Below are 24,513 nucleotides of genomic sequence, written 5' to 3' on the forward strand. Positions count from 1 at the left end.
ATAATGATGGCTGAATTCTATTTCATTTTAGGGTCCTTGTATTGTGCATGATGGAACACTGTCACAGTGTCATGGCTAACCGGGACATTTGAATAGAATGGAGCCTTTGTTAATGTAACACCTCTGCTTTTCCTTCTTTAACAAGCCAAAATGTCTGCTTTGAAAAGCCCTGAATTTCAGAAATATCCACTTAATACACCTTTCATGTCAGATGCTAAGTGGCATAAATTTCTCAGTGGAGATACAATATGTGAATGTGCAAAAGATGGTGGAATGTCTTTGTGGATTACATTTTTTTTTATTTTAATGTTGTGGATTCAGTGTTTTGGCAGGTTGATAGTAGCAGCAGCAAACCCTTAACCCTTAACCCCCCCCCAGAGATTTATCATGTGCAGGAGAATAGGAAAAGCTTGGTTTGCTGGTACCAATGTGGGAAACGGTTTCACAGAACAGTTACAGATCACCACCTTGAGTACAGCTGTTGGATCTTTTCATGTCTCTTGTTTAATGTCTTCTGAAAACAGTCGGTTGGAGAGAAGCTCATTTATCTTTAGCCATAACGGCCTTTACGATAGGTCCACAGCACTCTGAAAAAGATTAGTAACTGAGAAAACTCCATATTAATTTACACCACTCACACCTGAAACCCAGTCATCCAGATGCTCAGGATGAAAATGTATCACTCCCATGCACTCTTGGAGCATATAATAACATGGACACAGCTTGTTATTTGTATTTAAATATTCCAATTTAGGGAGGTCTGTAGGTCACTTGTGCTCACATTATTTAGTCATACCACGTTATTATATTCTCATCTTCTGGTAGTAGTAGTAATAATAATAATAATAATAATAATAATAATAATAATAATAATTATTATTATTATTATTATTATTATTATTATTGTTATTATTGCGGAATGCCTGTCGGTGTATGATCCCACAATGCACCGCTTAACGAAGCGGGACTTCCGCCTGTGACGTGTCCGCCCGCTGCAGGACCGGATGGTGGTGGCTGTGGGTGTCAGATGCAGAGTGGACCCAGAAGAGGAGCAAGGTAACCGTGCAAATCATTAGAGAAGACTGGCCGGGGTGAACATGGTGCTGTGGCTGCTTGGAGCCGCGATGCTGGCTCGGGCGGCCGGTTTCTACCTCCCGGGTCTAGCGCCCGTCAGCTTCTGTGAGCCTGAGAGAGACCAAGTTCCAGACTGCAAGGTAAACATGACATGTCACCTGTACGACCACCAGGTTCCCTCACAAGGTAACGGAACAACTAACGTAGAGTGCACCCGGTTAACAAGCAGACAGGAGGTACTGGAATTCGTTGGATGAGCCCGGGCCAGCTAACGTTAGCCACAACAAACAGCAAGGCTAACGTCCACAGATACCGTGCTAAGCCGACAGCAAGCTAGCTGTTTAAACACCTCAAAGCAACTTCGTTATTCTGGATATCAAACTCAGAACAGGTATTGGCAGACTGTAGCCTTCAAGGGCCTCCAGACTGTTTGGTTAGAATGTCAAATTAGCCCTGGGTAACCTGTATCACAAAGTTGGTCATCAACTGGCTCTGATCCTTTTGGGTTTGCTGATCCAGCTATTAGTTCATGTGAAAGAACAATGTTACCTGCAGGTAACAGCAACAGCAGAAAGTGATATTTAACCATATGAAAAATACATATATCATATCACATAACTGGAGTAGATTAAGATGGTGCAGTTTGACAATAGAAAAAAAATGCAAGTATTAAAGTAAGGCAAAGGAGATACTGTAAATAAGTGCAGTGATTATTATAAGGGTCTGTAGTGCAGAGTGTGTTTTGGGTTTTTTTGTTGGTTTTTTTGACTGATAGTTTCTGAATATGTTTGGCACCTTAAAAATTGCAATTAATGTCAGACAGTTTCTGCAGCATAGGTTACCATGGTGATATACCCTGGTCAGAAGTGACCCAGCTTCGTGATACCAGAAAACCTGAGTTACAGCCAAAGAGAGCTAGATAACCCACGAATCTCACCCCGTGGTGCAGGCCTCTGCATTCTGTAGGGCTGATACTGATCACTGACTCAATAATGTTATTTTTAAAATGTATTTACTGGGAGTTGCCACGTACGAGGAACTATGAGTCATCATCTTGTCTCACGTCTATTGCCACCTTACACATTTTAATATTCAGAGTTCTGCAGGCTCCATGAAAATATTTGTAAACTCATTTGCATTACAAAGTGGCTCATTGTAAAATATTGGGAGGTATAATACAGTATAACAACACCTTGTTATAAAGTTTTTGCAGTCTGTCACCATCAGTGACACAAAGCACAAATGTTTGACTTAAAACCATTCGGATTGACAGAAAAACATTCAGAACCTACTAAATAATTCCCAACTGTTAGAGCTATAGTAACAGTATACACTTAGTTGGCAGGTCATTGGGTACACTAAGCTAAAACTAATACAAAAGTCCTGTAATAAATCCTACCTTCATGACAGTTATAATATTCAGGTTTTATTGAAATTGTTTTAGATAGGTGTTGATTCAACTGTATGATAATGCCATGATGAATACAGTTGAATCAACACCTCTTTAGAATAGTTTCAACACAAACTGAACATTATATCCTTCCTGAAGGAGGATTTATTGCAGGACTGTTTCATTAGACTTCATTACTTTTAGCAGGTGTTCCTAATACCTAACCTACCTAACTGCCAACTTAGTGCATGTCTTACTTTTATGTAATAAACAAGTTATAGGAATTTGCTTTCTTTGCACTCACATTTTCTGTGTTCGGTTTTATTAGGATCTTTGTCATTTGTCACTTATCACGAAAGCCCCCAAATCATTCCATGATAGTCAGCTTGTTAGACCATGCTCTCTTAACTTCAGCACGGACAAGTTCTGATTAATTTGCCAAGGTGTCCGAGTACCAAGCTGCCATAGACAACTGCTCCACACACTGGTTTACACTTTATGCATCTCAGTCTATGCAAAAAAGTCCTTATAATTCTAAGATATATTTTTTTTCTCTCTGCCTGCTACCTGCTCGGTGCAGGAGGGGCTTGGGGATCAGTTCACCCAAATTACACACACACTCACACACACACACACACACACACACACACACACACACACACACACACACACACACAAAACAAAAAAACCATATCTCCTTACTTATCCCGAGAAACCAAAACATTGTTTGTGGAAAAGTCACACTGTTGTTGAGTCATGACAAAGTCCTCATGACAAGGTTGAACCAATCAGTGTCTAACAACATGAAAACAGAAGTCTGATTGGAGCATTCCTGCTGTCTACCTTATATGTGTTTGTCTGCTGTGTTTTCTTCTAGTCGACCGTTGAGCTGTTTGTCAACAGGCTGGATTCGGTGGAGTCTGTTCTGCCTTATGAATATACTGCGTAAGGAGCACTTTACTAATGTGTCTGTGTTTTTTCTTTGTAGAATTTTTTTGTTTCAACCCTTTTTGTCTTATTTCTTCAGGCTGCATAACCTGCTTTGCTATGCTCATTGTTGTCCAAAAGCATTCAGGAATTGTTATTGTTGCAGTTTAAAGTTGAAATTGTTTTTTGTTTCAGCCATTTTATCCATTAAATTAACAAACTATAACAGAGTGTAGCATCCCTTCACCAGTACAGTGTTTCCTACCAATCAAGAATAGACTAGTAGTACAATTCTCTTAGTTTGAGGAAAGTTTTAAATTGAAATACGTGAAAATGAGTTTACCCTTTGTTTTGTTATCCTGGTTTTATTCACACCAGATTTAATTTAATTAGATACAATACATTTTGGTTATTAAAATAATTATTGTGTATATGATTAGATGTGAATGAATTCATGGATGAGTACATGGTCCCTCTGTAAATAAAATGTAAAAAAAAAAAAAAACACTACCTTCAAAGTTAGGGTAATTGTCATTTTCCCCAAATAAGGAGTTTTACATTTATATGTGGATCAGGTTTTCATGTTACATTTTAATAAAATTTTTATGTTCCCAACTGCTGGAGTCATCAGAATTTTTGGGATTTAAAAATAGAGTCACAGGATGTAAAGAGTTGAGAAACCCTAGGCCCAGACAGCAAGTAACTGAGGATAGAATGTAATGGGGAATAAAGGTATAATAGGTATACCAGTATAATGTAGTCTGAACAGTCTCCTCCTTTTTGTGCAGGTTTGACTTCTGCTCAGAGAACACAAAGAAACGTCCATCAGAGAATTTGGGCCAGGTTCTTTTCGGGGAGAGAATCGAACCCTCGCCATACAAGGTACAAGGGTTGTGGTGGAATAAATGATACATACACAAAATAGACACACATGGTAGCTGTTTACAGATAAAATGCCATATTTAGGCCAGGCGCAGAAAAATAGATTCAACAAAACAGTGTATCTGCACACTGGATTATAGCTTCTGAACTTTTATTAGAATTACTAAGCAATGTTTCAACACTCCCAGGTCATCATTGGGCAAATGGTTAACATGACAAAAGTAAGGCACATTTAAGGCATACAGAATTGGTGTCATGCTAGCATTATGGTCAACCCATCAAACAAAATTATCTAGATAAGTACAGCGACTCAGATACAACACATGGTTGAAAGACAAGTTTTAGACACAGTTATCACAGAAATCACAAAAAATACACATAGGAAATATTTGCATGAATTTTAAATATTTTAAAAAGGGGTTATCCAACATAACATGACTGTACAAGATCTAAATTGTCTGAAGACTCAGTTGAGTCAAAAGGCTGCCTGTCAAAAATGTAGTAGTTAAAATTCAGTGCACATATACTCTGCTTTTTCTACATGTGCATAATGACAACAGTAGCTTCAGTATTTACAGATTATAAACCAGTGGAAGAGACAGAACAAAGCTTCTTCAGAATGAAACATCTTTTGTACGTATTAAGCAGGTTGACAGCTGTATGTGTCTCATGCTGTGAAAACTATGTATATTGTTTGGATGAAGTTGTTTACAGGCTAAATAGCCACTGTAAAAATAGAATAAATTGGAGTGGACAGAACTGTCATTATGCTTGCACCATAATCATACTAATAAACAGAGAATGGTGTTTCTTGGTAAGCACATAAACATGGCCTTATGATAAACACTGCTGATAAAAAATTCTGTGGGTTGTAAATGCATTAATTCTACATTTTTGTAGAAATGGCATAGTTTGACAGCATCTCTCTAATTAAGCAATAGAAGACTATTAATATGCTAATCAAATTGAATAATAAATACTAAACAATCTGATAAGATTTTGATAAAGGAAATAATAACACTTAAATATTAAGCAAAATTTAAAGTTGCATGATAAAATTAGCATCTGTTTTGGTACTCTGTAAGTGGGACAACTCCACTTTCCAAAAACTTTGTTTGCTTTATGCACTCATTATAATGTATTTACACAGTCCTAAAGCTGAGACTTTTTCAGTGCAGAAGCCTCAGCATCCTTACTTGAACATTTAAATGGCTGGCAGATTGTGTACAGACAAACTTGTGTTCTGAATGCAATAGTGGAAAATAATTTTTCAGTTTGATAGAGCCTGGCTAAAAGTTGCCCCGCCTTCCAGTCTTTGTGCTAAGGTAACAGCTGTGTGTCTGTGCTGAATGGACAGAGGTGGTGTTGATCTTGTTATTTTACCCTAGGTATGAAGACAAACAAGATGGTTCCTTTATGGGGATGATGTGTGTCATTGCATCTCTGTCAGACTAATAGTTAGTCTGTGTTTTATATTGTATTTTTATGGGCAAGTAAAGGTTTTAAATTTGACATGCTAGATCCAGCTTCATTTTTTTAAAATGTCAAATAGAATTGAAATGTTTTATTGTAAAATTTGCACAGTGGAGAAAGATTCATTGTTAAAATCAGGGACAGCAAACCAACTAATCCCAGTTTTTGCAGTGACAAAGCACTTGCAGAATGCAGAAAGCATAACGGTGTGTTCTGTATGTCAGTTTCAGTTTAAGAAACCTGCAGTGTGTCAGAAGGTGTGTACCAGAACCTACGACACCAACAACCCACCAGACAAAGCCAAACTGGACTTCCTCAAGAAAGGCATGTTACTCAACTACCAGCATCACTGGTATGTATGATTCTCTGACATACAAACGTCACAAAGTGAAGGAAAATGCAACCGCATACATATAGGCTTGCACACACACCAAAACACATCAACTGTGTACACACCAGAACATGAAAGAATGTTTCCACAAAAGCTGCAGCCATTATTTTTGTACCTGAAGGTTCTGACAGCATTGTATTGATTTCATATGTAAAATGGAGGGTTCTATAAATGCTTTCTGAAGGAAAAAAACAAAACAACTAGGCCTCTGTTACCAAAAACAAATTGTTATGTCAGCATGTGAGAATTGATTTCTGCAGGCAGAATCATCATCACATCATCACATCATCGCAACTATCACATTCATTCAGTATGGATCAATTTAATGTTGACAATTTAATGTTTTCTTCAAATGTAGTTAATTTAGTAGCAATACATGTTTTGTTAGATTTTTATCCTGTGATCTCTTCACATGATAGAAAACGAGAACAAGATATACTTTATTATTTTTTATTATCTCTAGGCCAAAAGTCTGTCGTTCTTGACTCAAAAATGTAGCAGGAGAAATTTAACAACTGACCAACTACATGAAAACTAGGGTTATAGAGTTGTTAAAACTCCAAATAATAATTCTTGTGAACACCAGGCACTGCTTATCACCTGGCTAATACCATCCCTACAGAGAAGCAGGGTGGTGGCAGCACCATGTTATGGGGGGGATTCTCAGTGGCAGGGACAGGGATACTGGTCAGAATTGAGGGAAGGATGAATGCAGCCAGAGGTGTTTGAAGAAAATCTGCTCGAGAGTCCACATGAACTGAGACAGGGGCAATGGTTCACCTTTCAGCACGAAAGTGACGCCCTTGAGTGGCCCAGCCAAAACTAGGACTTACACCCCTTAGAACATCTCTGGATAGACCTGAAGATGACAGTTCGCAGATGCCTCCTGTCCAATCTGACAGAGCCTGTCCATTCTTCATATGCCATGAAGAATGGGATAAACTGCCAAAATTCTCATTTACAATACTTTTACGATTGAGAAATTCCAGTTTTTGATTTTTAATAAGTTTGCAAAAAATTCTAAAACATGTTTTCACTTTGTCATTATGTGGTATGGAGTGTAGCCTGATGGACAAAAAATTGCAATTTTATCCATTTTAATCTACAACACAATAAAGTGCAAAAGTGAAGGGGTCAGAATACTTTATGAAGCCACTGTTCATCTAATGTGTCCATTAGTGAGCGTCATAGGCTTTTGTTTTGTGACGTTTTTTTTTTGTTTGTATGTGTGTGTGTGTGTGTGTGTGTGTGTGTTTGTTTGTTTGTTTGTTTGTTTGTTTGTTTGTTTGTTTGTTTGTTTGTTTGTGTAGGATTGTGGATAACATGCCAGTCACCTGGTGCTATGATGTTGAGGATGGACTGAAATTCTGTAATCCTGGATTCCCTATTGGCTGTTACGTCACAGAAGCAGGTCGACCCAAAGATGCCTGCGTGGTCAATGTTAGTGGGTCACACAAACACAAGCAAAGCCTTCTTTAACAGAAAATTAAAATTTGCACTAATATTTGTGAATGAATGTCTAATGACCAACTATACATAAAAAGTGACACGTAGTTCAAGCATCATGTTTCCATAGACATATAACACGGATTCCCTTCAGTCCAACACAATAAGCTATACAATTATCATTGAACTGAAAAAGACAAAAGAATACTTAAATCAGATCTTAATAACTTCAAAGTGTAATCAGACATATTCACAAAAGGCCATTGTACCATATTTTTCAATCCCATATAGAAAATGTGAGCTCTGATACATTAACATCAGTGAGATGCTGACACTGTTGGCAGCCACCTTATCCTACACACTGTAACATCAGCACTGAGGATTTCTTTGAAGCCACTATGCACAGAATTTTTATGTGAGTGCAGCATCTTTCAAACTATTGTCATGGCATAGGTTTTTGTGTTTTTGAACAACAAGCCAATCCTGATGGATTTTATCTGATGGAATTCCATGTCTGTGGGTCAGATTTGCTGTGGGGTAAAATTGGGGTCAGCAGCATGCATCGCTTTCTGCCACAATGTCTTTTTTCTTACTAGCACTAATCTCAGTACCTAAAGTCAGAAAGGTTCATATCTTACACATAATTATAGCTGTAACTGTAATAAGAGTGACATTATTATCCAGTCCATGATTTGAACTTTTGTGTCTTGGTTTTGTTTTCCAGTCTAACTTTAATGAAAAGGATGCTTTTTACATCTTTAACCATGTGGACATCACCATCCATTACCACATCGTTGAGCATGAGCAACTCGGAGCACGATTGGTTGCTGCGAAGATTGAACCCAAAAGGTAATCAAAGACAATTTTAGTTGATATGGAGATATCTAGTCAAGATGAAGATGTTAGGTTTTTAGCTTAGTTTCTGTTTGGGGGAATTTCACATTTGGGCCAACTGTAAAACATTTTTGTGGATACTGAAAGAGCTCTGATGTGGTCCAAGGTGTGAAAACCATCCATTCAACAGACTAGCATTGTAGTTTGTATGTCTCATTATGTAGGTTCTGCCTGCATTGGGATCAGATCTTAAAATGCAAATTCGATAATTGATGACTTACTTTGATCTGAAAACTGTTTCCTTTGTCTCCCTCTCTCTCTCTCTCTGTCTAGCTATGAAAACCCTAATGATGACAGCCCTGATTGTTCTGGAGGGCCAAAGTTCCTGAAAAACAAATACACAGGAGTGTTCAAGATCCCATACACCTACTCTGTCAACTTTGTGGTTAGTACAGTAGTATCATCTTGATGTGTTTAATGCTGTCCATGTCTTTAGAGGCTGTAAAGACAACCTGGGTTAGAAACTGAAAGTGAACTGATGCTGAAACTGAAAGAAAGTAAAAAACCTGATGTAGCTCATATAGTTATGTTGGGAAAAAGACTTTTCAAAACAGGAAAAAAGAAGGGAACTGGTGCAGTACAAAAATATCAAGATTAATTTCACCCTTTTTTTGTTTTTCTGTACATACATAAAAGCATTTTCTGGAGCTTTGGAGAGCTACTACCGCTAAAACTGCACCGCGCAGTTATCTATTCAAGTCACATGCCTATGCCTCATCTCAACTTTCATCTATATCTTCAAGTCAATACAAAGCAGTTTCATGGTGTTCAACAGAGAATTGTGGTAGAAGTAGGAGCAATGTTCTATTTTCATGAACCCTGCATTGTGGCGCCTCTCACAATCAAGTACACATGCACGTGTGTGTGTGTGTGTGTGTGTGTGTGTGTGTGTGTGTGTGTGTGTGTGTGTGTGTGTGTGTGTGTGTGTGTGTGTGTGTGTGTGTGTGTGTGTGTGTGTATATGTGTGTGTGTATATATATGTATGTGTGTGTGTTTGAATATATAAATATATATATGTGTGTGTGTGTGTATATATATGTGTGTGTGTGTATATATATGTGTGTGTGTGTGTGTATATATATGTATGTGTGTGTGTTTGAATATATAAATATATGTGTGTGTGTGTGTGTGTGTGTGTGTGTGTGTGTGTGTGTGTGTGTGTGTGTGTGTGTGTGTGTGCATATAACTTTGTTTTTCCCTGAGTAACCAGATATCAGCTGGTTGAAGAACATATAATAAAAGTGGAAAGACAAGCAAAATATATACTGCAAAACTCTCTTTAAGAAATTGAGATAAGTTTTGTGTATGGAATGTGACTTTCCTTTTATTAATTAGCAATTTTATCTTTTTTGAGGTTACCTCCAGTTAGATACAAGGAACATACCTGTTACAGTACCTCCAGTTTGCTTTGATACTTATTTTAAGCTCTGAAATTTCAGGAGAAAAACAAGTTTTAGTCCTCTGGCTCCTTGACAGTATATTCTCAACATTATTTTGAGACAAAATATCTAATTTCAAGATTTAGACTTTTGTTTTCATGAATTCGTTTTTTCTTTCAACTTTTCACAAGCCACTGATGACAATAGAGCTCCGTTGGTTTACGCCCCAATCAGTAGAATACAAACTTGTAGTTTCAGAATAATCATTCGACCTAGAACTGTTCTCGGATGAAACCAGAATAGTATATCGTACATCAACAGCAATTACACTCATGTGCTGGGCACAGACAAAATGTTGTAGACATTTCAGGAAAAAGGACTAATTTTGAAAAAACTCAAATAACACAAGTGTCATCAAAAGTTATATTTTGACGGGGTTGGGTGCAGGGAGAGGTGTTGTTTTGGGACGCTGGATGACACTGGGCCTTCTGGGTGTCATGGGCCCAACAAAACAAAACACCCTTTATTAGGAGGGTGCCCACCTGATGACCCTATAGACACAATTTATGTTGTTAATACAGAAAACTAAGAGTCTGTAGCCACTCTAGCGGATTATTACATTACATTATTAATTTATACTAAACACAAAGTACAATGACAGATGGGAATGTTATCAGTTTTTCAAGTAAAGCTTTGTTATCTAGAAAAAAAAATGTTTTCACTTAAATTTGATGGGGCATTTTTGCAGTATGAAAAAGAGGGTTTGTGTTATGGCAGAGAAGTTTATATGGGTGATATTTCACCAAATAAAATGACCAAAAGAAAATAGAATACAGGTGCACTGAGATGATGACCTGGCCTAAGCAGGCAGGCAGCGGACCAGGTGAGAAAGACTCATTCTTGGAAACTCAGTACGCTGCTGGCACCCTCCCACTAGGGTGCACAGGAGTCACTATGATACCAAAACAGTGCAGGCAAGGAAGTAACCTCAGTGCAGCCTAGGGAAATACCAGTTCACTCTACTTGACCCCTTTTTTGGTGTGAGCCAACACCAAAATAGACTGGGGTCAGACCACCTTTGATAAAAACAGTTGCATGGAACAATGAACCTGGAATGTCACTGCTAATGCTCTGTTGGTGTTAGGATGCCCTGATTATATTGAAAACAGATGATTTTATCTGTATCAGGATAAATGTGAAAGTACATACAGTATGAACATTTTAATTTATTAAGATAAAGGAATTTTACTACATAAACAAACTCTGTGTGTGTGTATGTGTATGTGTATGTGTGCGTGTGTGTAGGAAGACAAGAATATTCGCTGGGCATCTAGATGGGACTACATCCTGGAGTCAATGCCTCACACCAACATCCAGTGGTTCAGGTAAGACTCAAATACACACACACACACACACATACCGAGGTAATTTTGTTAACACCAAAGTCGTAATCAATTTGCAAGTTAAGATTTGAGAACGTGTAGGGACAGATTTGTAAAGGTTGACCGAGTTTGGTGAGAAAGCAAGCATATGTGTCTCTAGATTTAAATAAGCAATAAGGAACTTATTTGTTAGATCTTCTAAGCCGTATGCTCTAAGTTTGATCAGTTTGTATATCTTGCGTACACACTTGAAGTCAGGGGAGAACAAACTCCCCTGGAATTGAGACAACATCAGTGTATGAAGTGACTGTCAGGTGATTCCTCCTGTCTTTCCTCCACTCCTGACTCTGGATGGTTTTTCTGTCCAGTACTGACCATGACAGTACAGTGTAACAGTCCCACCATCCCAGAGGAGTCTTATCCTATGGAAGGGCAGTTTTCAGTTACAGGAAACTTATAGTTTGGGGCAGACTTAATACAGTAATGATCATCATTTCGGTTTTAAAATACCTCTGATTTCAATCATTAATTATGTCTGTCCCACAGTGTCATAATGATTCATTCCAACCAGTGCTCAACCCAGGTGTCTCTCAGCTGGCCTGTTGTCTCCATGTCGAAAGTCAACAGGTCAACATCCAAATATTGATACCACATCAATTCATGTGTAAGTAATGATCTGTTTGAATTGCTGTCTTTTCTCCCCAGCATAATGAACTCGTTGGTGATTGTGTTGTTCCTGTCTGGAATGGTAGCAATGATCATGCTGAGGACTCTGCATAAAGACATCGCCAGATACAATCAGATGGACTCTGTGGTGAGAACCTTTCTCTGTGGCTAGTAAGAACACATTTGAGCTGAGGGGGAGCTGTTGACAGAAAATTGCCAATAGTTGTAAGTTCATAGTTATAGCAATGATGATGTAACTTTACTTTAACTATATTTACTATCACATGAAACATAAGGCAGTCGTGGCACTACAGGTATATGACACAACTGCCTCTAGTGGACATTAGAGGTCAAGCTATTATTCTCATCATATCTGCTCATCTATCTTGTTCTCCAGGAGGACGCCCAGGAAGAGTTTGGATGGAAGTTGGTCCATGGAGATGTTTTCCGACCTCCCAGGAAGGGGATGCTGCTGTCGGTTTTCCTTGGCTCTGGAACCCAGATCTTCATTATGACCTTTGTCACCCTTTGTATGTCTTGGTTATCTTCATAATTGTTTAATAGAATAAAAAAATAGTCATAGATGCCGTACTAGTACCACTTCATGGTGACAGTGCATGATAGCTTTGTTGCCTTAATACAAATGCATTTGCTGGGATGTCGGGATGCAGCCTAAGCAGTACACACAATTTATAATGGAGTTCAGTAAGCCAAATGGTATAAAGTCAGATGATGAGAGGTAAAAATCCCCACTTTAACCATATTATCAAAACCATCTATCTGAAAGTTAATCTGTAGAAACGTGAAAATGTCAGGCAATATTATCAAAGATACCTCAGTGTCAGTGTATGTCTGCTGATAAGTAACAAGAAATGTCAGCAGAAGTATGTCATAAATATGGTTGAGGTCATTTAGAAAAAGTTTCTCCATTACAAAGTTAGTCCACCAGAGAGCGCTGATAAGTTTATTTATTGGATCCTTATTGAAAATATTTAATGTTAAAGTGTAAATTCACCCCCAGCTCTGAGCCTAACTCCACCCACACTATAATTTAGAAAAATGTAGACCTGTATCAATTTGAGCTGTTGGCTCCAGCCCCAGTAATATCCAAAGCCGGAGCTCTCTGAGCCAAACATTTAAATAGAATAGCGCTCAAAAAATGCCAAATGCAAGTTTATATAGCAGTGTGTTGTTATCGAGGGAACTGCTGCCATCTGCAACCACTGCTGAGCCCTATGGGGGTCTGAGGGGAAAGAATGCAGTCCGGTGGTGCTTCCACAGCCATGAATAAGAGCACAAGTCCGAACCATTGCGCCAAAATTGAAAATACTAAGTAGAGGGTTAGCTATTTTTTGCTAACCCTCTACTTATTTCCTCTGATTGATTAGTCTCGATGAACGCGGTTTTACAGACTCCCACTCAAGAATGGGTACTGGGGGAAGGTGGGCTGATTTAGAGGGTGTTGACTTCTTTTCTTTGTTTTATATATATTTCATGATGTAAATAAGTCCCAAACGGTAGACTCTATGTCAGAATTGGCCTTGCAACATTCAGGATGATTTATAACAGTAGATGGCGTGTTGAGCCATTTTCAAGCCATGAAATGCTGATTTTTTATACTGTTGGAAAGAAATGTCAATATCAACACCAGCATTGGTTTTTTTTTTGTTCCCCATCACCGTACAGTCACATCATTTAGTTTACACCTCAAAAATCAGTTTAAGTGTGTAGTACATAGGGTTGTGTGTTAAGTGGATGCTTGGCCCTGAGGTTCAAAACACATTAAGCTTTCACAAAACACAACATTACAGAAAACACCAAACTAAAACTGAAAACTCCAAACCACAAAAGAAAACACAACATTTAAAAAACATAAAACACAACATTTCACAAAACACAACAACTACACAGAAAATACAGCATGTTAAAAAACATTTTATCAAAAACACATTTTAAAAACATATCAACAAATTTAGAAAATACAACAAAACAGAAAACAAAATGGTCCTGTGGAATGGAATGTGCTTTCTGATTTTATTAATGTGCTTTCTAAAATGTTGTGTTTTCTAAGAACTTTGCTGTGTTTTCTGTTTTTTTGTTTTTTGCACCTCAGGGCCACTGTGAGAATGAATATCATCTTAAAAAAATCCAGTATCAGTGGGCCTCTATAACAGCCTTGCTTATTCTAACTTGAAATGTATAACATGTAAACACCTCCCTCTCCAGTCTTTGCCTGTCTAGGGTTCCTCTCTCCGGCGAACCGTGGGGCTCTGATGACGTGTGCCGTTATTCTCTGGGTTCTTCTGGGAACTCCTGCTGGATATGTGGCTGCCCGCCTCTACAAATGTAAGTGAGAAATAAAACAGGGAAGTGTTTCATGTCGGCCACAGCTACAGATTATTTCATAATCCAGTGTTCTGTTGATTATTCTGACAGTTAATTGAGTAATCAGATAAGACAACTTGATTTTTTTCTATGCTGAAGGGTGTCTTTTAACATGATGAATTGCTGTTTTCCTTGGACAAAAGGAACACAAATTTTTATTAATATAATTATTTACATTTGCAACAGTAGTAAAAGTAATGAAATTTGTTGAGCAAATTCAGGCTCAAAATCAAACCAAACATAAACACTGCAGCCTCTACAGGGCCTGTGGACTTGAACTCATGTACTGTATATACAGTAATTGTAAACAATAAATGAGAACAAATATAATAACACAACAGCTTTCCAGTTTGATTTGATGTCTTCTGGTTCTTTGTGTTTGGTTAATCGGCAGCTTTTGGAGGAGAGAAGTGGAAGACCAATGTTTTACTTACAGCCTTCCTCTGCCCTGGGTAAGACTGTTAGGGGTTGCTCAAATTAATGAGCATAATAATGGACACAACACTTTGGTAGAAGTTTACTACATGACAAAGACACAATCACTTGATCCCACTCTCTCACTCATTCATTCCCTAATCTAACATCCTCTCTGTCTCTGCTTAGGGTGGTGTTTGCAGATTTTTTTGTGATGAACTTGATTTTGTGGGGAGAAGGGTCTTCAGCAGCCATGCCCTTTGGGACCCTGATAGCCATATTGGCTCTTTGGTTCTGTATCTCAGTACCACTTACCTTTATAGGAGCATACTTTGGCTTCAAGAAAGCAGTAAGTAAATATAAACACACACACTGTAGATCCATTCATGCCTATATATTCTGTAATTGCTTGTATACGTTTCATGCCAGTAGTGTTTCTTCACAGTGTAATCAGTTAAGTACAGCAAGTGCTCAAGCAACAAAAGAACCAAATGTGAAAAACATCGAAATGTAAAACTGTACCTATCTGAACGTTTGATTCTCTCTCTCTCTCTGCTGTGATTGACTGTTTTAGGGTATTGAGCACCCAGTGCGGACAAATCAGATTCCTCGTCAAATCCCAGAGCAGTCATTCTACACAAAGCCTTTCCCTGGTATCGTCATGGGAGGAATTCTGCCTTTTGGATGTATATTTATTCAGCTCTTCTTCATACTAAACTCCATCTGGTGAGAATTAAGAAAAAGGTTCGCCAGTAATTATTAATAAAAAATCAGAATACATCGTGCAAGTTCAGTTTTTGCTGCTAGAATTAAGTCTGGAAAGCTGAGAATCAGTTCAGCCGTATTCAGTGGGGAGTGTTTAAATGTTGAAGTGACTCATGACCTCTTAAGACCTCTTACATCCTGAAACTCCTTAACAGGTATTAAAACTAGCCATTCTATATATAAAAATCACAATTCTGCAACTGCATGGGCTGTTTCTCATCTAATCAGAAACTGATTTTGATATATTTAGAATGAATATGACAGAATGAAATAAAGTCAAGAAATTTGTCCAAGTATTTTTTTCATACTATTCTCAGATGTCAAACAGAAACATTACTCATCATCCATACTTGGTTTTTTGGATTATAGTTTGACATACTGCATTTTTTTTTTTTTTTTTCTATAACTAATTAGCTACTTAGAATTTACCACATTAACATCACATTAACAGAAATTGATTGACTTTCCATTCAACCTTGATGGGTTATCTAAAGACCCCATCTATCTTATTTGGCAGAACTAGAGATTAACAACATGTCAAATAGTTAAATTCTTTTAACATCTACTGTTTCTCATCCTATCAGTATTATATTTGCCATAATGGTGGCAGACTGAACATAGTTTGCATTTCTGTCCTGCAGTGTTATTTTATCTATTTCTATTTACTTTAGTCCATTGAATCTTTCTGTCCTCCAGGTCCCATCAGATGTACTACATGTTTGGTTTCCTTTTCCTTGTCTTCATTATCCTGGTCATCACATGCTCTGAGGCCACCATCCTGCTCTGCTACTTCCACTTATGTGCTGAGGTAAACAGCCTGATCAATGCAGGACCTTTAACATTATCGTCTTTATGTTTCAGAGATTATATTAATACTGAAATTTCAGTATTGAAGCTGTTAAGACCAGTTTTATGCAAAGAAGTACTGTTACTGCTGATTATATCACTGTGGGAGGAAATACTTGTTCCCATTAAGTCAGCAGTTGCTCAACAGCATGACTATGGACTCCACAGTAATCATAGGGCAATGGAGGGTAACACTGAAGTGATAAACTTAAAATATCTGGGAATTAGCTAGAATGTTATTAAGGAAAAACATAATGCATCTGAGTCTAGAGAAAGGTAATTTACAAGTTTAAAATATAGAATTTATCTGCAGTTACAGATTAGTTTTATTTGACATGAAGTCTAAAGATGTATATTGCAGTATAACTTCAGTCACAGTCTCAGTAAATTATAATATCCAGGAACCGTGATCTAAAAGATCGCATTTCTCTGTGAATACAACACGAATGACCAGAAATCCTAGAATTTCTGTATATGTTCCAGCTAAAGACCTAACCCCAACCCTTAGGCCTAGGAGCAGGAGATTTGGACAGGGGAAGTCTGAGATGTCTTATTAGATGGTTGACAAACAGAAAGATGTCTTGACATGTTTGTATTTATTAGATATGATTTTGAGTTTGTTCTGATTTCTGTGTCACTGTGATTGACTGGTAATTCATGGCTCTCTAAAGAACCACTTGCTCTTTTAACCCATTCAGTCCGGGCCTAAATTTACAAAACTCTGTTTCTTCCTGTAAATCTCAACTTTGGCTGTTTCTCCTCTTCAAAGGACTACCATTGGCAGTGGCGTTCCTTCCTGACCAGCGGCTTCACTGCTTTTTATTTCCTGGTCTATGCCATTCATTACTTCTTCTCTAAGCTGCAAATCACTGGACTGGCCAGTACCATCCTGTACTTTGGATACACCATGATCATGGCTCTCATCTTTTTCTTATTCACTGGTAGGTATATAAAAAAACAAGGGAGGGATGAGGGTTGATTCCTTTTTTTTCAATCCTGAATCATCACAGCTATAAAATTGATACTTTTGGAGGTTAAAAGGAAAGATTTCAGTTTAGAGGGTGCCAAATCTTGCTGTCAGGATTGAGATACTTTTAAATTTGACCAGTTTTATGCAAAGAAGTACTGTTACTGCTGATTATATCACTGTGGGAGGAAATACTTGTTCCCATTAAGTCAGCAGTTGCTCAACAGCATGACTATGGACTCTACAGTAATCATAGGGCAATGGAGGGTAACACTGAAGTGATAAACTTAGAATATCTGGGAATTAGCTAGAATGTTATTAAGGAAAAACATAATGCATCTGCGTCTAGAGAAAGGTAATTTACAAGTTTAAAATATAGAATTTATCTGCAGTTACAGATTAGTTTTATTTGACATGAAGTCTACAGATGTATATTGCAGTATAACTTCAGTCACAGTCTCAGTAAATTATAATATCCAGGAACCGTGATCTAAAAGATCGCATTTCTCTGTGAATACAACACGAATGACCAGAAATCCTAGAATTTCTGTATATGTTCCAGCTAAAGACCTAACCCCAACCCTTAGGCCTAGGAGCAGGAGATTTGGACAGGGGAAGTCTGAGATGTCTTATTAGATGGTTGACAAACAGAAAGATGTCTTGACATGTTTGTATTTATTAGATATGATTTTGAGTTTGTTCTGATTTCTGTGTCACTGTGATTGACTGGTAATTCATGGCTCTCGCAAGGGCCACTTGCTCTTTTAACCCATTCAGTCCGGGCCTAAATTTACAAAACTCTGTTTCTTCCTGTAAATCTCAACTTTGGCTGTTTCTCCTCTTCAAAGGACTACCATTGGCAGTGGCGTTCCTTCCTGACCAGCGGCTTCACTGCTTTTTATTTCCTGGTCTATGCCATTCATTACTTCTTCTCTAAGCTGCAAATCACTGGACTGGCCAGTACCATCCTGTACTTTGGATACACCATGATCATGGCTCTCATCTTTTTCTTATTCACTGGTAGGTATATAAAAAAAACAAGGGAGGGATGAGGGTTGATTCCTTTTTTTTCAATTCTGAATCATCACAGCTATAAAATTGATAATTTTGGAGGTTAAAAGGAAAGATTTCAGTTTAGAGGGTGCCAAATCTTGCTGTCAGGATTGAGATACTTTTAAATTTGACCATTATTAATGGCATTTTAGATAATTAGTCAATGTACCTTGATGTAAAGTTTGATGGAGGCATCAAACATAAACGGCTGAATTTGTGGGTGGGAAGCACCTGAAGGATCATGTCCTTGATGCGACATTGACGCCTGCTATTATGTCACTAGAGTGAACCTCCAAGCTTGTCACACCCTCATTGTGACAGGGGAAAAGAATTGGCTGTCGACACCCTCTCCAGGTCAGCAAAGGCGTTCAGCAGTGACAATAGTCACAGTGTGAGAAATTGTCACTTTTCCAAAATTGTTTTAAACAGTGGAATAATGCAAAGGAAAATGTCCTGATTAGAGCAGTTTTGACACCCAAAGTTTTCAGACCCCTGACTTTTCGAACACTTTATTGTGCTGTAGATTTAATTTCAGATGAATAAAACTGCCATTTGGTTTTCTTCAAGGTTTTCTTCAAGAACCCTTCTGTATTTAGCTGCTTTCATCCTTCCTTCAATTCTGACCAGTCTCCCTGTCCCTGCCGCTGACAAGCACTTCCATAACGTGATGCTGCCACCAACATGCTTCATTATAGGGATGGTATTAGCTGGGTATTGAGCAGTGCCTGGTGTTGGCAGACATAGTGGTTCTGCCAACACCAGAGTTCTGCCCAAAGAGTTCAGTTTTTGTCTCATTAGACCATAGAATAATTTTCCTCATTCTCTCGGAGTCCTTTAAATGCTGTTTTGCAAACTCTAAACTGTAATATGTCTTTTACTTTAAATGGCTTCTGTCTAGCCACTCTACCCTAAAGGCTTGTTAGATGGAGTGTTGATGAGATGGTCGTCCTTCCAGCAGGTTCTCCCACTTCTGCAGAGGACATCTGATGCTCTAACCGTTACGTTCTTGGTCACCTCCCTGTCCATGCCCCTCCTTGCCCGGTTACTCCGTTTGGCCAGACGGCCAACTTTAGGTGGTTCCAAACTTATTCCATTTCACAATTACTGAGGCCACTATGCTCCTGGGAACTCTCAAAGTTTTAGAAATGTTTTTTTATCATTGGCCTGATCTACAATCTCATCACAGTTTTATAACAGAGGTCTGCAGAGAGGTCCTTGGATTTCAAGGCTTTTTGTTGTTGTTTTTTGTTTTTTGTCCTGACATGCAAGTATGAATTGTGGGACCCTATATACACAGGTGTTTGCCTTTCTTAACTATGTCCAGTCATTTCAATTTGCCGCAGGTGGACTCAGGTTCTGGACACATCTCAAGGATAAATAAAGCAAACAGGATGCACCTGACCACAATTTTAGCAAAGGGCCACAGCAAAGGGTTTGAATACTTTTGTAAATAAGATTTCAGCTTTTGATTTTTAATACATTTGCAAAAATTTCTAAAACAATGTTTTCACTTTTTTATCTTAGGTTATTGAGTGTAGATTGATGGGCAAAAATGTCATGTCATGTTTTATCCATTTACAACACAATAAAATGTGCAAAAATAAATGTTAGCCAAATATAGGGTCTTAACGTTCCGTTAACTCTGAGTAACAGTGGTTGTACAGTTGCAAATGTGATTCTGGGATATCGCTAGGATAGCCCAGGACTACCTGAACCGTACTCCACAAAAAGATTATCTTGATCTCTTGATGACCATGCCCAAAAATACAATGTTAAGATACATGTATGTTACACATCTGTAAACAGGTCAGAAAAAAAGTGGCAGAGTCCTTTTTTGTGGTCACATGGGTGCAGCGGAACATGTTGTAAACACAACATTGACATATTAATCACCATGAAGTTGGTATGCGAATGTGTTAGCAATCAATTGCCTATTTGAAGTGGTGTTTGTGCCTATTTGATGAATGTCAGTGGTAATCAGTCAATAACTGAAATCTCACTGCCATCAAATCAGTCCAATTCCAGTATTCACTCTCTTTTGAGCTCTGGTTTGGTTTCCACCAACTCCTGAGAAAAATATCTTGCTCTGGAGCTGCTAATGTTCAAATATGTTCAAGTGTTCAAGTTTCTCTCTGCTGTTTGGTGCATGTAGTGTACAGAGTGTTTTATCAGATCTTTGTCACTGAAAACAGCTGCCTGCTGAACCTGAGACTGACCATAAAACCAAAACAAGAACAACAACTATAACTGAATATTGGCATGTAGATATCTTCAGGCTAGGACTCTTATCAAATATGCTAAGTTTGGGGCAGATTGGACAATATACGTTTGAGTTACATCAACTTCATCTTTCATAAGAAAGCATAGAAATTCGCCATGCAGCCACGGACACGCCATTAAACGAAACTCTCAAAAACTTCACAATTTAGCATTGCAAATGTTTTTAGCTTAGACTGACAACATATGATGTCAATCTAATTAATTCTCTAGGAGGAGTTTGTAAAGTACAACGACTGTAAATGGCAAAAACTGTGCCGAAATTGCAATTGTAAGTCTCAGGATGAAACATGTACCTACCGAATTTCTACATGTGAGTGAAATCTACCACCAGGGCTACTTGGTTGAAATTTTGTAGGGGGCACAACCAAGACATTTTGCAACAGCCATGGGCAGCGCCCATAAAAAATGAAAATTTTCACCACATCTGATGCATGTGCAAAGTTTAGTGAGTTTTTAAGCACCTTTAGCCCCTCAAAAATGTGATTAATTTGTTGGAGGAATAATAATAATAAAAATAGCAGTTTCAATGGGGTCCACAAGTTGGGCCTAGTAATTATTTATGAGTGATGATGATATTTACATTTTGGCCATTATTATATGATCTCTAAATTATTACTTCAATATGAGCGTTATAAATGAATAATTTCATCATTTCATCTTTCTAACGTTTATTAATTATGATTGAGATATCACCACCAGTGATGCTTTACACGTACATGTGATAAATTAATGGTATGGGTGCTGTAAATAGCTGCAGCAGTGCATAACGTTAGTAGGCAATGACAGCTGTTCTGGCATTGTTGGAAAACCTCACCAGTGAAATACAGTCAGTAAAACTACATTGTACATCCATTTCTCCTGCATGTGAAGTGCGCAATGCAGTTCCACAATGATCCAGATTTATAAAAGAGAACCATCCATATGCACTGCTTTATAAATCTGACAAAAAGAGTGTGCGTGCATATTCCTGTCTTTGTGCATACTCAGTTTTAGTCGTGAATCTGAGTTTTATGTTTTATCCATCTGGCCCAAGGTCTTACTGACAGCCCTAGTTTAATAAAGAGTGAAAAATATTAGACTAGCCTCTGACCAGGTCAGCAGACCTCTAAGAAAAGCTGTAAACTTTAAACAATAAGTCTTGTAGTGTCCTGAAATTGCAACAAGTTACAGTGCCAAAAAAAGTATGAAATGCCAATGTTGAGTCATTGTTAGTGACCCACTGCCCCTCAACCTCACGTGTCTACAGTATACAGTATTATGCTGATTTTGTGCTATGGGTTTAATGTAGCTCTAATTAAAGGTATGTTTTCTCTGTCCTCAGGAACAATCGGCTTCTTTGCCTGTTTCTGGTTTGTTACCAAGATCTACAGTGTGGTCAAAGTGGATTGAAGGATCCAAATACACAACAGACTATATATGGCTGGATGTTGCTTTCTTCCATCAACCGCTGGAACATTCAGCGCTGTTAAACTGAACTGAACATTACAACCTGAACACTCGCCCCCTCATTTCATTTTTTCAAGCGGAGATGATTGTGCCTTGGACAGATCACAGTTTTCTTTGCTTTGTGTGCCTAAAATGTTTGTGTGTGAGCATGTGTACAGTGGGTTGTAATTTTGTACATACAGTATCTATCTGCATATAATCTGAATGAAATCAATCATACCCGTACAAGCCTCTTCCCAGTATCTGACACATAGAAAGATGGTTCATACCTTGCCACCTTCACACAGTGCAGTGAGCAGTGAGCCAAAGCTGGACTTTCCAGCGACTCTTTCAGCTGTCATGTCGTGGAATTTAGGTTTTGTTTTTTTTTTTTTTTTATCCCTTCACTCTATGTTTGCAGATGTAGTCAGACAAATAAAGCATTGATGGTCTGCTTTTTAACAGGTACTTTCTAGGGCCTCTTGCGTTAAAACTATGCACAGGTGGGAAATGTGCCCTTTTTACTATTTTTAATTATATTTTCACATGATTTGTGTGCAACACATCTTTGAAGAAGCTCTTGCAATCTGCAATCTGTGTCAAGTTGCAAATTGTGTCCAAAAATGTGTCTGTGTTCACATTTCAACACCAACTATGTCAAAATAGCTCAATACACCTGTAAATCCTCTGCTGAGCATTTTGGTGCAGGTGCAGGTTCAGCTAACTACCCTTCAGTTCTTTGAAAAGACAGATTTCACAAAGGCAGTGAGAGTATGACAGCTACCATAATGCAAGGTAATATGTAAAATTTGTTGCAGAAAAAGTATTGTAATTCTGATTTAACAGAAGCCCAACGTCCAGTCCCACTTTGTTGCTGGCCTCTGTTCCATGAAGGGCAACACACATCAGGGCCATCTTGATGCATCAGCTTGTCAGTATACACCCCTGTCCTGTTTCCCAGCATCAGCTTGTGCTTTAGCGCTCCAGAAAAACCAGAAAGCTCCAGAGAGCAACGTCTCCACTGCCTGTTTCATTTTAATGGTGTGTTTGGTCCATGCTATGAGCAAGAAATTATGCAATGCTTCATAACACAGTCAGTGTGTATGGCACTTTTCATGTTTGTCCAGTCTTTTAGGTTTCAGGTCAGTCCCAAGCTTAAGATTCATGGCAGCTGCAATTCTTTAGTTAAGTATGACAAAATTTTACCAGGCAGTAGTTAGATACCAATTAGGCTTATATTCTGTGCAGTACACATCAATATAATGTTGGCTTAGCTTTGTAAAAAGACTGATTTAAAAAGGGAAAAAAAAAAAAACTTGCGTGAAACACAATGTGGAACGCATGTCAGCTCATTTCAGCTGCTTCTCTCAATGACTTCCAGCACATAATGCAAACTAAGGAACAGTAGAATTGATAGGAAGTATTTTGTCAACAAGTCTCTGGAACCTCCCTGTTCTGTCTTGTTACAGTTTTTTATAACCGGTAACCCACATTTCTCTATACTGAGTTCACTTTTTCAAAATTCTCCAGACAAGGTCTTTTTACCAACATTTGCAGCTCAGCAAAACAGTTAATCTCACATCCAGGTTGCACTAATGCAACAAAACACTTAATACACATCTCGGGATAAACTCTGGTACCAGAACACTGTCATTCGTCCCCCACTAAGAAAACTTTGTCACTCAGAACACACTGAGCTAATACAACACTTAACAGCAGGTAGCAGTACAGTATGTCTCACTATTGTCTTTGAAGTAACTTTTATTTATTTATTTGTTTAGCATAAACCAAGATTCCAATAGAACAAAAAGATAGGAACTTCTATGCTACCTTACAATATGTGTTTCAGAAATGAATTAGAAATGCTGCAAAATGCTTAATTTGGCTTTAAACCAACGTCATCTCAGTAATGCGATACAAAACAAATGTATATATGGGCAGCTGTGGCTCAAAAGGTAGAGCGGTTCATCCACTAACTGGAAGGTCAGTGGTTCTGCATGTCGAAGTGTCCTTGGGCAAGATACCGAACCCCAAATTGCCCAGGATGTTTCATTGATGTGTGACTGTATCGAAAGTGCTCTATTTATAAAAAAGCACTGTGTGAATGGGTGAATGTGGCATGTAGTGTAAAGTGCTTTGAGTGGTTGATAAAGTCTATAAAAGAGCTATATAGGTGCTATATAATTTGCCAAATACATATATTCACTATACATACATATATAGGACACAGATACAGATATACAGCAGTGCCATTGAACCCTTCTGTATATGGCCACCAGTTCTCATCCTGATCACACCTTATGTCCTTATGTCCGCCCTTGCCCTCCCTGGCCAGGGCCACCAGGTACTGATCTTACATAGAGGTCATCCATGAACGAATTGTATTTTCATTTCAATTTCTTTGAAATTTGAAAGATGTTGATGGAATGGAGTGCACTTTGTGTTAAACCAATGAAAAGTTCTCACCAAATTGA

The 24,513-nt window shown here is 38.1% G+C and overlaps 1 protein-coding gene across 2 annotated transcripts; it reads left to right on the plus strand.

Annotated features, from left to right (window-relative positions):
• The first annotated feature begins 956 nt into the window (after positions 1-956).
• On the plus strand, positions 957-23,358 carry tm9sf2 (transmembrane 9 superfamily member 2). Of its 2 annotated transcripts, XM_040139650.1 has the most exons (17): positions 957-1,214; positions 3,342-3,409; positions 4,180-4,273; positions 5,971-6,098; positions 7,448-7,577; positions 8,308-8,432; positions 8,751-8,862; positions 11,162-11,241; positions 11,944-12,052; positions 12,302-12,434; positions 14,131-14,250; positions 14,684-14,741; positions 14,893-15,052; positions 15,278-15,429; positions 16,165-16,276; positions 17,084-17,255; positions 21,936-23,358. In XM_040139650.1, the coding sequence occupies exons 1-17, from the start codon at positions 1,098-1,100 to the stop codon at positions 22,001-22,003; spliced, it is 1,938 nt and encodes a 645-aa protein (XP_039995584.1). In that variant the 5' UTR covers positions 957-1,097; the 3' UTR covers positions 22,004-23,358. The 2 variants fall into 2 exon arrangements, with proteins under 2 accessions (XP_039995584.1, XP_039995583.1); XM_040139649.1 differs by lacking the exons at positions 17,084-17,255; positions 21,936-23,358 and having other exon boundaries at positions 15,278-15,447.
• The last annotated feature ends 1,155 nt before the right edge of the window (positions 23,359-24,513 follow it).

Source organism: Xiphias gladius, chromosome 11 (genome assembly GCF_016859285.1).
Source record: "Xiphias gladius isolate SHS-SW01 ecotype Sanya breed wild chromosome 11, ASM1685928v1, whole genome shotgun sequence".
NCBI lineage: Eukaryota > Metazoa > Chordata > Actinopteri > Istiophoriformes > Xiphiidae > Xiphias > Xiphias gladius.